The sequence below is a fragment of the Plectropomus leopardus genome, chromosome 10, assembly GCF_026936395.1.
Source record: "Plectropomus leopardus strain MGB_pleo_1.0 chromosome 10, ASM2693639v1, whole genome shotgun sequence".
Lineage (NCBI taxonomy): Eukaryota > Metazoa > Chordata > Actinopteri > Perciformes > Serranidae > Plectropomus > Plectropomus leopardus.
Genome location: NC_142185.1, coordinates 9,429,166 through 9,442,543, shown reverse-complemented (window position 1 = coordinate 9,442,543; position 13,378 = coordinate 9,429,166). Strand labels below are relative to the sequence as shown.

The 13,378-nt window shown below is 38.1% G+C and overlaps 1 protein-coding gene across 1 annotated transcript; it reads left to right on the top strand.

The window, feature by feature from the left end:
- On the top strand, positions 1-8,564 carry asb1 (ankyrin repeat and SOCS box containing 1). The gene is made up of 5 exons (XM_042494926.2): positions 1-550; positions 2,108-2,246; positions 4,203-4,505; positions 5,778-6,160; positions 8,162-8,564. The coding sequence occupies exons 1-5, from the start codon at positions 454-456 to the stop codon at positions 8,290-8,292; spliced, it is 1,053 nt and encodes a 350-aa protein (XP_042350860.1). The 5' UTR covers positions 1-453; the 3' UTR covers positions 8,293-8,564.
- The last annotated feature ends 4,814 nt before the right edge of the window (positions 8,565-13,378 follow it).

Below are 13,378 nucleotides of genomic sequence, written 5' to 3'. Positions count from 1 at the left end.
GTCCGTGGTAAGAGCATAGGCATTTCTTTGTGAAACTTCAGTGTTTCCTGAAACCCCGTTTTCACATGTTCGCGATTTATAGTTTGATCAGGCATGACATTTACGCGATCACAGACAGTATTGTTAATCTGGTTGTTTGTATGTGTTTAATACCCATGCTCTTGCCACGGATATAAAGTTATGTTCATTTACATGCCAAGACTGCTTGATCCACGCGAGAGCAGCTGAAAACGTGAATACTGGGCGATACAGCTTTAACAGGCAGCGCGCGCTCCCGCGGACGGGAATCCGTTTCTGCGCAGTGGACTCGCGCAGACGTCACCGTCAACACAGTCACGTTAGTGTATTTTGATGTGTCTTGTGTGATTCAGCTCGTTGTGTTTCCCGTGTTTTGGGGAACCGATCTCTGTGCCGCAGCAGCAGCTCCAGGTGACTGGCTGACATCTGAGGAGCATGGCGGACGGTCCAGAGGCTGATGTTGACGACCCGCCCAGTATCAACTTCCCTCCGCTCATCACTGTGTCTGATCTGCCCAGTGCCACTGCTGCAGGTAACCAAGGCTGAATGATTCATCAGTCCTCTCAGGGGGAGCATGTATCCTCCATGTGAAGTGTGTGTGAGAGGAGGGGAGGCTGACACACCAACAGATAGTGAGCGTGGCAACAACAACAGATATGGTGTTGTTGGGGGGGGATCCTGTGTAATAAGGTGTGGCTCCCGGAATCAGTAAACATCTACAGTGTTTCTGCAATATCTGAGTCATAATGGATGGATTTGGACAAGAGGTTGATCATTGGAGCTCTTATGTGTATTTGTTACAATAGGTTGACATAATAGTAGAATCACCTGCACAATAAAACCAAAATGAACGCTTTTGCTTTAATTACATTGTGGAAGCTTAAGTCTTAATTTCAGTTTGATGAATATTAGCCTCTCAAAGTCATTAAATTTCGTATTAAATTCGATTTTTTTCAGGTCTTAATAGCACCAAATGTGCTATAATGTCTTTAAATTGACCACTCAGCCACTTGCTATTACCTGTTGGCAAAATGTAGATTTACCCTCTGCGACCTGGCTTGATTTCTTTAGAAAAACATATGCGAAAATGGCAACAAAAACTTAACAAGAAATGGCCAGAAATGACCAAGAAATTAATAAAAAAAGTTCTAAGAAAATTGCCTGAAAATAATAATATAAAAAATCATACGAATAAAAAACAAAAACAACCCCCTCAAAATCACCCAAAACAAACAAACAAAAAACTGACCCTGATCTCAAGAAAGTGCTAAAAATGTGTTTACTTTTTTTCATTTTTCTTTAACTTAATTTTTAGTATATAATTAAGAGAATTGTAAATATTGCTTTCTGAACTTTTTCCACTTAAAAAAAAAAATTGTTTTAGGGACATTTCTTGCTAAGTTGCTCTTTTTTCCAGTATTTTTGAAAGAAATCGAAACTTTTTCCTCAGAATTCTGAGGTTTATATGCTTGTAAAAGGCTTTTGAATGCAAGGCAAGAACAACGAACACCAATTCAGGTGTTAAAGGGTTAACCTAATCCACTCTAATAACCATATTCCGACATAAAACTTTGTCCTCTGAACAGGACCACATACAAGTAAATATATAATATGTAAAGAAGAAGGTTATTTGTTTAAAAAAAGTTTAAAAAGTATTACATTGGGTTAAAAGTTATCTTGAAAATGTCTTTAAAAGCTTTAAATTTGAGTGTCAATTGTAACTGTCCATGGTAGTTTCAGGAATTCCCCAGAAACATTAGGGGTTATTTTCACAACACAGTCACAGCCCCTCATTCAACAGGGACATTCGTGCAGATATGCAACAAAATAATGTGCAGTGATAAAAACACTGCCCACTACAGGATCCTCAAATGCATATGTGGGTACATACTGCATTGTCACTGTCCAGTCTTAAACACAAAAACACTTCTGTGCTTCTGAGATCTGTGCTGAAAAGCAGTATTGCAGGCTGAGCATTAAATAGTGTTTTATAGCATACATCAGCTTATTTTAAAGATATAATAGAAAAAATATTTCAGTTTTTTATGTTGGTTGCACATCAAGCCAGTTTCTTATCTGTCGTCACCAGGCCGTAACCTAAAGGAATGGCTCCAGGAGCAGTTCTGCGACAAACCTCTGGAGCAGGATGACATGCGGCTGCACAATGCAGCCTATGTTGGAGATCTGGACACCCTAAGGAATCTACTGCAGGAAGACAGCTTTAGACGGTAGGAGGAAGTAAAATAATATGAATATAATACGATTTTCTGTGCAGTAAGGTCTAAGTTGTTTTTATGCCTCTGCATCACTGACATCTGAGGCCCGAGGTATGTTTTAAGGTTGTCTGTCTGTACATCAGTGCGTCCACTTCTTGTGAATATGATATTTATTATGAATTTTTTCAAATGTGGCACAAATGTCCACTTAGACTCAATGGTGAATGGATTAGATATTGGTGCTTAAAGGTCAAAGGTAAAGATCACTTTGACTTTGTCTATCTCATTCTTGTGAATGGGATATATCCAGAAGCCCTTGAGGCATTCTGAAAAATTGGCACAAAAATCCTCTTGGACTCAACAATTAACTGATTAGATTTTGGTGGTCAAAGGTCAAGGTCACCATGACCTTGCATTCGTCTTTTTTTTTTCTTTTCTTTTTGTGACCGCAATATTTCAAGAGCACCTTGAAGGAATTTTGTTACATTTAGCACAAACATTCAATTGAAATTAATGATGAACTTAGGTAGAATTTGTTGATCAAAGGTCAAGGTCACTTTGACAACACATTTGTCTCATTCTTGTGAACAAGAAGTCTATAGACACCTTGAGGGAATTTTATCAATTTAACACAAACGTCCCCTTGGACTCAAGAAAGGACTGATTAGAATGTGGTGGTCAAAGGTCAAGGTGTCTTTCACTGTGACCTCACAAAACATTTTTTTTGGCTATAACTCAAGAATTCATAAGGTTATCATGATAGGATTTCACACAGTTGTCTAATAGGATAAAATGGCAAAGTGATGGCATATATGCACATGGTCAAAGGTCAAACTCGCTTTGACATCATAGTATTCACGAAATCACCATTTTGGCCTTAACCCAACTCAGGAACAGAAGGGGAGACATTTGGTCAGATACTGAATTGTTGACACTAATCTTGGGTGTTCAACTTGAAACTCTGCGGATTGTATTGATCTTTCGTACTGCTGGGGAGAAGATGTGTGCGAAGCATCCATGCTTTCACACACATGATTGTGAACTGTAAGTGCAACTTGACCGGTTCGCGGAGGCAAACAACCACAAGGCGGTGATTCTAGTTTTGGTTTGTCATTGTTGCAGACGTGTAGAATGTTCTTTGTCCCTCAGCGGTCACACTGTGCACTCCAGCTCACTGCAGAACTGGCAGCTTTTGTCCAGAGTGTTCATGTGTGGCACTCAGTGGTTTGTGGTTTCTGTGCTGTGTGGGTTTTGCTAAGTGACAGCCTGAGAGACACACAGGCTGTGCAGAATATGCCCTTACACAGCTCTACCACAGAACAGCCCTGTGCTGCATAACTCACGCCATATGCCGGGTGCTTTTATTCCTCAGTGCCTTACAGAGTTACAACCAAACACGTTCTTGTCTCCATGTGTGCATTATGGTTTAGAGTTGGTGGCCACAGTGGGACGCAAACTGGTTTAGAGGTACTGTCCATAGAGGTACTGAAAGTTGCAATGTGAACAATGTCAAAGCCAGAAAGGACTATCGTAGAGTGGTCAACACTCTTTTAACCCCAATCCCACAGTGGTTGTATGCAGCACTCATACTCCACACCCAGCCAACCCATTATTACTGGCCGAGGGCAGTTCATCTCCATTCCACATGCTTTACAACATGCTGTTATTTCAATAAAACACTATTTGCTACATTTAGTTCTCCCTGCTCCACCTATTTTGACTTTTTCGAGGCAGTAGTGTTGACAGCAGTATATTTTAGCAGGTAGCTGTTGTAAATATTTAATTTGTGATGACCACACAGCAATGCTATTTTTAGGATGTTGGTAAGTTATTTTTTTAATGTGGTTGCATGGTCATTTGCCTGATTTTATTCTACAAAAATTCTTCACAAGTGCAAGCATGAAAAATCCAATTTGTTAAAGCAATGGTTACGACTAATAACCACTCCCCTTTTTCCTTTGATTCCAGGCGTATCAACGAGAAGTCTGTGTGGTGTTGTGGCTGTCTGCCGTGCACCCCTCTGCGGATTGCAGCCACAGCAGGACACGCTGCCTGCGTGGCTTATCTGATCGCCCAGGGAGCCGAGGTGGATCTAGTTGATGTAAAAGGTCAGACAGCCCTTTATGTCGCGGTGGTGAATGGTCACCTGGACTGCGTCAGGATCCTCCTTGAAGCCGGAGCCGATCCTAACGGAAGTCGGCACCATCGTAGCACCCCGCTGTACCATGCAGCACGAGTGGGAAGGCTGGACATACTGCAGGAGCTCATCAGGTGAGGTTAGGAGAGGATCAGTGTAAGACCTGGATTGCTGATCTTTGGCTGAGTTCAGGGGCAGAGCCAGATGTTGTAAACATTTAGAGCTCATCTGACTCCCACTGACGTCCAGGGGTATGCTCCCCTGGGGAGATTTTTATTTTTATTTATGGTAGCTATATGCACTGATTTTGAAGATGTTTGAGGTAATGGAATGCCTAAAAATCTGTACATTATTTTTTAAAATATATAAATAAGCTGTACTTCAACTGATGTTTTTAGTGGATTTTGGCACTGTATCATGTTAAAAGTGCACTAAAAAAAACAAAAATAAAAATCCCAGTATCAGTCTTCATTGTAAATTAGTCAATGGTTGGCAGGCCACCCAGCACCCTATTGCAGCCCAGATTTGGCCCACAAGTTAAGTATCACTGTTGTTGAGCCTTCATCCTACTTTGTACCTAATTGTTTTTCAGCTGTCTTCATTATTTTGAAACCATACCAAATCAAATTTTGAAGACGCCATCCAAAATGAGTAAAAAATTGTCTAATTTTCAAGTTGCATTACATACGTGTAGTAGGAATTAGGCGTAAACTGTATTACTAACTTTTCTCTGATTGACACAAAAAACACTTTCCTGCTGTATAAAAAAAACAACCCTTTTTAACATCTGGCTTTTGTTTGTAATTGGGAAGGTTTATTCATTCAACGGGGTCTACTGGCCTCAGCTCCAGGTGAGAGTGATGAAAATACGACACCCGGGTGGATACGTTAATTTAACCCCTTAGCCGGTGCAGTGACAGGCCCCCCCCCCCCATCCAAACAGCACTTGAACATCAAACCTCAGTCGGCACCGAGTTTGAAGGGGAGACAGACTAAGTAAAAATATTAAACCACTGTAACATTTTGATTGGCTTCTATGCTGCTTTCTACTGTTTACCAACCTGTTTTATGGCTGGCCTGTAATGTCAACCGTGACACACCAGAAAAAAAAAGCGAAAGCCATGCTCATCTCCTGCAGAGCCCTGTACACAGCTCGAGAAAGGAGTGTATTGCCTATTTTTAACAGTTTTTTTTTCGCGTTTCCAGAACCTGCATAAAAAGGGGTAGAAATGAAGGTATTTTAAAAACCTAAAAGATCTGGGGCTTTTCAGAAAACAGTTGGGGCTGAACAAATTAAAAAATGAAAAAATTACCACAAATATTTGTTTTAGAAAATCAACAAATTCATGTGTTTCCCTCTGACAGCATCAGGATTAAAAAAAATATCCATGGTTCCATCTGTCCAGGTTTCATGCTGATGTAGACATGGACCACCAGCTGGGTCCCCGGCTCCTCTTAAGTGCTCGCACCCTCAACACTCTGGTGGTGTGTCCTCTCTACATCAGCGCTGCCTACCACCACCTCCACTGTTTCCGGCTGCTGCTCCAGGCCGGCGCTCAGCCTGATTTTAACTACACAGGGCCCGTCTGCCAAGAGGCCCTGACTCGCGGCCTGGCCTCCTGCCTGCTGGATGCTGTGCTGCGACACGGGTGTGAGGTGGCCTTCATCCACCTGCTGCTGGACCACGGGGCCAACCCGGCCCTCGTGCCCTGGGACGGGTCAGAGTTGGAGGCTCCCAATCGGAGGAAGGTGGATCAGGAGGCACTCAGGGTCTTTCTGGAGGCGAGAAGTAAGTAAAATCTTTGAATTTGCTGGCATCAAGAAATGGTTATATACCGTGCTAGAGGTATGTGGGAGGTAGTTCAGGAAATCCCATCAAGGTGATTACTGTTCACAAGGTGATGCCATTTTTAAGAAACTACCATGCTTTTGATTTTAAATGTGAAATGAATGCATTTTTGTTGGCTTGGAGTGGTGTCAAATCCGGGGTTTTCTTGTTCTTTTTTGTGGTTTTTGGCCTTCTTTACCACCCAAGAATTTCTCCTTTCTTACATGATAATCAATAGGCAGTATAGAATTCTACCGAACATAAACGCTTTTTGAAATAACATTATGACTCAAAAAAGAAAAAGTTTCGCACATAAGGATCCTGTAGGCCGTTGCCTTGATTGGCAAAGTAACAGTGAGTTCCTGCCAGCAGCTACCCACATCTGTCTGTCAACCTTTCTACATCAGTGGGCCACACAAAGGAGCGTAGTCAGGTTCTCTCTGCCCCCGAACAAGGCATAAATGATCTCTGAGCAATGCACAACAGAACATTTACACCTAGAGACTGCACATCTACACCCTTTAGTCACTAAAGAATTTATGTTGCAAACATTTAAGTGGCATGGCTATATTCAGTTTGACTGCTTCAGGGTCAGGGTCCTGTTAATGTGCATGCTGAATCGCTGTCACACTGTCATTACACCCAAATAGTGGAGATATTGTTAATGTTATCAGTAACCTCCGTGCTTTTCCTGAGTCTTAACCCTTGCCGTGAAAAAGGCCCATAGAATAGATCAACAGAAGTGGTTGATTTTCGTGAACGTAATATCTCAGGATCTCTGTGAGGGAATTTCTTCAAGTATGGCACAAACATCCACTTAGACTCAACGATGAACTGATAAGATTTTGATGGTCAAAGGTCAAAGTTGGTGTGACCTTGCATCTGTCGCGTTCTCGTAACTGCAATATCTCAGGAACATCTTAATCAGTCACGATAATATTGGTATGATTTTAATATGACAACATTTTAGATGGTGATAACTGTAATATTCGGACTTTTTGACATAATGACATCATACTCTTTTGCACGGCAACAACAAGCATGGCTGAAAGCAAAGCTGTCACCAGCTCTGCGACAGAAGAGTTTGTTCTAAAACCAGACCCTTTGTTCAGACTCTTTGAGCAACATACCGCTCAGAAAAAACTCAGTCAGTTAATTTGTGGTTGAGTTTATTTTGTTGTGCTATTCTTATTTTATACAGAATCTGAATGTCACTTGGAGTTACTCCAGTTTACAAACTCAATAACTAAAGATCATCCTTTTTCATTTAAACATTTAACATTTAAATGTGCTGACATATAAAACTAAAACCCCTTTTTTGTTGCAACTGTATGTTCTTGTAATTAATAAGTAATATTCGCAGTATTTTGCCATTTTGTCAAGAATGTCATTATCACAAAAATACCTTGAAATATCAAGATGTTATTTTAAGAGCATATTGCCCACCCCTACCTTGAGGGACTTTTGTAAAATTTGGCACAAATGTCCAGTTTGAGTCACAGATTAACTGATTAGAATTTGATGGTCAAGGGTCAAAGTTACTGTGATCTTGCGTTCATCTAATTCGTGTGAACACAACATCTTAAGAAGGCCTTCCTCAAATTTGGCACAAACGTCCATTTGGACTAATCTAGTTGCCATTTGGTTCAATAAACATGAAGTCGATAGCCGTCATAGTGATTCTGTTTCCTCTCATTGAAACATAAGTGGGACCTACATGCCAAAGGCACCATTTAATGCATGTTAGAATTATATCCATTATGTCGAAACATTTGTTGACAGCTCCGACAACAAAAGTGAAAGGCTGACTTGAGAAACATGGCTGGCAAAGAAAAATTTAAAAAGGTTGAGATTAAATTTAAAGAGAAAAAAGGTCTGTACCTATTATTAGGGTTTTTTAATGTGTAGTACATTTTTACTGCAGCTGCTAAGGAGATCCTCCTTTGCTTTGTCTCTTCTCAGGAAGCCCTCGTAGGCTGACACACCTGTGTCGCATCAGGATTCGCAGAGCGATGGGCAAAAATCGTCTAAACAGCATACCGTCATTACCGCTACCACAACCAATCAAGAACTTCCTGCTTCACCAAAACTGACAGCCATCCACCGTCTCTTCTTCTACAGCACTCTTCCAACCCAAACCTAAATAAACCCAACCCCATGATAGAGAATTATGTGAACCCAGTTTGCTTACTGCTTATTATTTTCTAAGAGTAAACAGTTAATATTATTTTTAAAAAATTTTGAGGTTAACAGTTCTGTAATACTCTTTTCTTCCTATTATTTGTAATTATTTATTGAAATGCTTCTGAAAGGATCAGAGAAGCCTTAGTATGTTTTAACTTGTGGAAATATACCGGTATATGTATCCCAAGTGTTTGCCTCGTGACTTCCCAAATCCATGGGATTCATTTTGGTCCTACTTTAAGTAGCACTTTTCAGTCTAACAACATAGTGAGAATATGTTTTGGTTTGAAGCAGTGACTTAAACATGCCATATGTTAGTTATCCTCTGGAGAGGAACATTACTTAGATGCAGCTCCTTTAATTGCTCATTTACTTTTTTATGCACACTCAGATTTTAGGCCGTTTTATCAACTCTCAGACAGTGAATGGCAAAATGCGCAGCAAGATAGATTGCTTACATAAAAAGTGATCACTAGTGTGAAGTGCAAGGATGAAAAAGTGCCCTGTAGATTAGATTGGAATAGTGTTTTGCTTCTTTTGATGCATTAACCACTTTAGTTTGTTGTTCTGTGTTTCCATAATGGATTTTTTTTAAGATGCCTTAACATTAAGTTTTGTAAAATGGCCTCAAAGATCGATCAGAACAAAAACAATAATTAAGGAAAAAAAATTAACAAAAATTTTAAATGACAATTTAAGGTCCTGGATCGGAAGTGAAAACACTGCTAGCAGGAGAAAAGTTTACATTTTGGGTCTAATTTTCAGCAATGTAGATGTTATTGTCAGCCACTAGAGATCAGCATGGATGACATTTGGGCATCCAGAATTGGATGACATACTATACTATGACGTTTCTGTGCGGTTTCTGTCCATTTTCCAAAGTGGCGTTTTTTGGGTGATTTTTGACGACATACTATACAATGACGTTTTTGTGCAATTTTGGACAACATACTATACTATGATGTTTATGTGCAATTTTGGACCACATACTATATTATGACTTTCTTGTGGGAATTTGGACGACAAACTATACTTTTTATATAATTTTTGTGTGATCTTGGGCCACTTTGGACAACATACTATACTATGATGTTTTTGTGTGATTTTGGGCTATTTTGAATGACATACTATAATATGACGTTTTTGTACAATTTTGGACGACATACTATACTATGACGTTTTGGTGCAATTTTTGGCCATTTTGGACGACATACTTTACTATCGCTATACTATGACATTTTTGTGCGATTCTGGACAACATACTATACTACAATGTTTTTGTTTGATTTTGGGACACCTTGGATGACAAACTTTACCTTGACAGTTATGTGCAATTTTGGACGACATAGTAGACTATGACAGTATTGTTCGATTTTGGGCCATTTATAACGCTTTTGTGTGATTTTGGATGTCATACTATAGTATGACATTTTGAGCTGACTTTGTGTGATTTTGGACAAAAACTATACTGCGATGATTTTGGGCCATTTTGGATGACACACTATAATATGATGTTTTTGTGTGATTTTGGACGACATACTATACTATGACATTTTTGTGCAATTTTGTTAAATTTTGGGCCATTTTGGATGGCAAACTATACTCATGACGTTATTGTGCGATTTTGGGCCATTTTGGATGGCAAACTATACTCATGACGTTATTGTGCGATTTTGGGCCATTTTGGATGGCAAACTATACTATGATGTTTTGTGCGATTTTGGACAACAAAATATACAATGACGTTTTTGTGTGATTCTAGGATTCTAGGCCATTTTGGATGACATGCTATATTATATTACATACTATACTATGTCATTTTCTGGCATTTTTTGACATGTTATATCATGACATTTTTGGCCCTTTTTTGACATTGTATACTATGATATGTCTCTACAAGCTATGAAATGCTGCTTTCAGCCATTTTTTTGACGTGTCAAAATTAGATGTTTTTTGACATATTATACTATGTTGTTTTTGGCCTTTTTTTTTTTCAAAATTGTATACTATGATGTGTTTCTACAAACTAGAATATTTCATTTTCAGCCATTCTTTTGACATGTCAAAATCTGAAGTTTTTCTACAGCTGTTCTATGTCGTTTTCGGCCATTCTTTGGACATGCTTTACAAAGACGTTTTTGTTTTGTTTTTCAACATTTTATACTATGACATGTCGCTTTAGCAAGGAAATGTTGTTTTCAGCCATTTTTTTTGACATGTTAAAATTTGACGTTTTTCGACATATTGTACTATGTCGTTTTTGGCCATTTTTTCGACATGCTATGTTATGACCTTTTTGGCCTTTTTTCTGACATTGTATACTATGATGTCTTTTGACTGTCATTTTCGGCCATATTTACGACATGCTATATTATGACGTTTTTGGCATTATTCGACATTATATAGTATGACACCTCTCTGCAAGCTATCATACGTTGTTTTTAGCCATTTTTTTGACATGTCAAAATGTGACGTTTTTCGACATACCACACTGTCGTTTTCTCCCATTTGTTCAACATGCTTTATTATGAGCTTTATTGAATCACAGGTCAGAGCCTTATGGTCTGCCTCTAGAGGTGACTGCAGCATACCAAAAAGAAGCTCTTGCGCCTGCCTTTTCTCAGTCAGCCTTTTTTTATGAGGCCAATAAAAAAAATTGAAACAACCTAAAGAGAGTCACGAATCATCAAATTTGTTTCATATGGCACCTTTTACCTTTGCAGTGTGTGCTTAGTTTCTAAAGTAAGGAGTCCGCACTAGTTTCTTGGCCAACTTTGATGTAACTATTGTGTATCCGTATTGTATCTTGGTCACTTGATAATAACCTAGTGTTCTGGTAACTTTACAGTGTAGCTTTTGTATCTTGGCTACTCTACAATGCTGCAACACTATTCAGGTGACTTTATAACGCTGCTAAATACAATGTTCTCTTCATAATGTGACGAATGCACCTCTGTCACTTTATAATGCAGCCTTCCTACATGTCCAACCTTACGATGTAACTATTATTTTTTTGTCAGTTCACAACGCTGCTACTTTATCATGGTCATTTCATGAAATAACCATTGCGTATTTCATATTGTAACTAATGTAATGTATTGTTTACCATGGTTTGACTATGTATTGATTCCTTTGCACCCGCAACTGCTCCCTTTAAAAATGTATTTATTGTATATTTTAGACAATTTTTACATTTTGCATTGAGGTGGATATATCTACTGTTTTATAGTGTTTATTATGTTTGATAGTTTAGTTTATGTGCATTGTCAGTTGTGTTGTCCTTGATGTCTTTGTGTTTTGTTGTGAGCCTTGCTTATGTTTTGTGTTGGACTACAGATGTAAATTAGCAAATCGCTAAATCTGGTGCAATTTATGGCCTTTTTGATCATTTTGCTACATGCTAAATTATGACGTTTTGGCCTACACTGGCCTTTTATTCCACTTTGTATACTATGACACCACAAGCTGTCTCCACAAGCTATATTAATATTCGTTTTAAGCCATTTTTATGACATGTCAAAATTTGACATTGTAGATATACTATACTATGGCGTTTTCTGTCATTTTTACAACATGCTAAATTATGATGTTTTAGGCCTTTTATTTCACTTTGTCTACTATTACGTGTCTCTATTAGCTACAATATGTCATTTTCAGCCATTTTTATGACATTTCAAAATTTGACATTTTTCGACTGACTATACTGTGGCGTTTTTGGTCAAAGGCCAAAAGAGGCCAAACACGTCACAGTTTAAAGTGTAAGAAAGATGATCAAAAACGCCATTCTATAGTATGTCCAAAAACTTCAGATATGGACATGTCATAGAAATGGCTGAAAATGGCAAATTATAACTTGTAGTATACAAAGTGGAAAGTATAGCCAAAAAGGCCACAAACTTCATGATTTAGCATGACGAAAAAATGTCAGAAAGCGACATAGTATAGTATATCAAAAAAAGTCAAATTTTGACATGTCATAAAAATGTCCGATAACAAGATATTACAGCTTTAAGAGAAATGTCAAAGTATACAAAGTGTAAACAAAGGCCAAAAGAGGCCAAAAATAATTTGCCAAGTCAAAAAAATGACCAAAAATGCCATTCTAAAAATTGCTGAAAACAGCATATTATAGCTTGTATAGATGCGTCATAGTAGACAAAGTTGAAACAAAGGCCAAAAAAGGTAATAAATGTCATTATTTAGTATGTTAAAAAGTACCTGAAATGCCTTACTATAGTGTGTTGTAAAATGTCAAATTTTGGCATGTTCTTTAAAATGGCTGAAAATGACATATTATAGCTTGCGAGACACTTAATCGTTTACAAAGTGGAAACTAGGACTGCACCTAACGATTATTTTTTTATCGATTATTTTTTCGATTAATCTATTGATTATTTTTTCGATTAATTGATTAATCTATCAGTTATTTTTTAAATTGATCTAACTATTATTTTTTTTAAATTATTCAATAAATACAACAATGAATTTACTGAAAATAACATCTTAAAAGTTGTCATACACTGCAGGGCATTATTCTCCAACAAAAAATAGCCCAGTCTTAACTGGTCATCTGTGTTTTACAGTCTGATATAAAGTCTCTCTAAAATAAAATTAATGCAAGAGCTTGTTCCACTGAAATAAAAGGAATGTGGCGCGATCTACATTTAGCAATCCAACAGCAAAATAAAACAATCTAAAATTCAAGTCACTTAATAAAACAGTGACATCTTACATCTTACAGTAAAATTAATGCAATTTGAATAACTAGTATATAACTAGTCCATTCTTTCTGCATCAAAATACTCCAGTCTTAACTGAGCCTAAAGGCATATCGCTGCCTGCTGATATGAGTGCTGTATTTCCATATTTATAAGCACATATTCCACTCATTTATGAAGTTATACAAGCTCCTGCACAGCTGACAACCCCGTCCTGTAAATGTTTAAAAATAAAATGCATTGTATCAGCAACTGATGGCCTGACACAGTCAGGTAG

What these genes read in the sequence shown, in the direction of transcription:
- asb1 (XM_042494926.2), top strand. Translation starts at nt 454, where the DNA reads ATGGCGGACGGTCCAGAGGCTGATGTTGACGACCCGCCCAGTATCAAC. An exon ending in GCCCAGTGCCACTGCTGCAG is followed by an intron (nt 551 to 2,107) that starts GTAACCAAGGCT and finishes TGTCGTCACCAG; the next exon opens with GCCGTAACCTAAAGGAATGG. An exon ending in GGTCTTTCTGGAGGCGAGAA is followed by an intron (nt 6,161 to 8,161) that starts GTAAGTAAAATC and finishes GTCTCTTCTCAG; the next exon opens with GAAGCCCTCGTAGGCTGACA.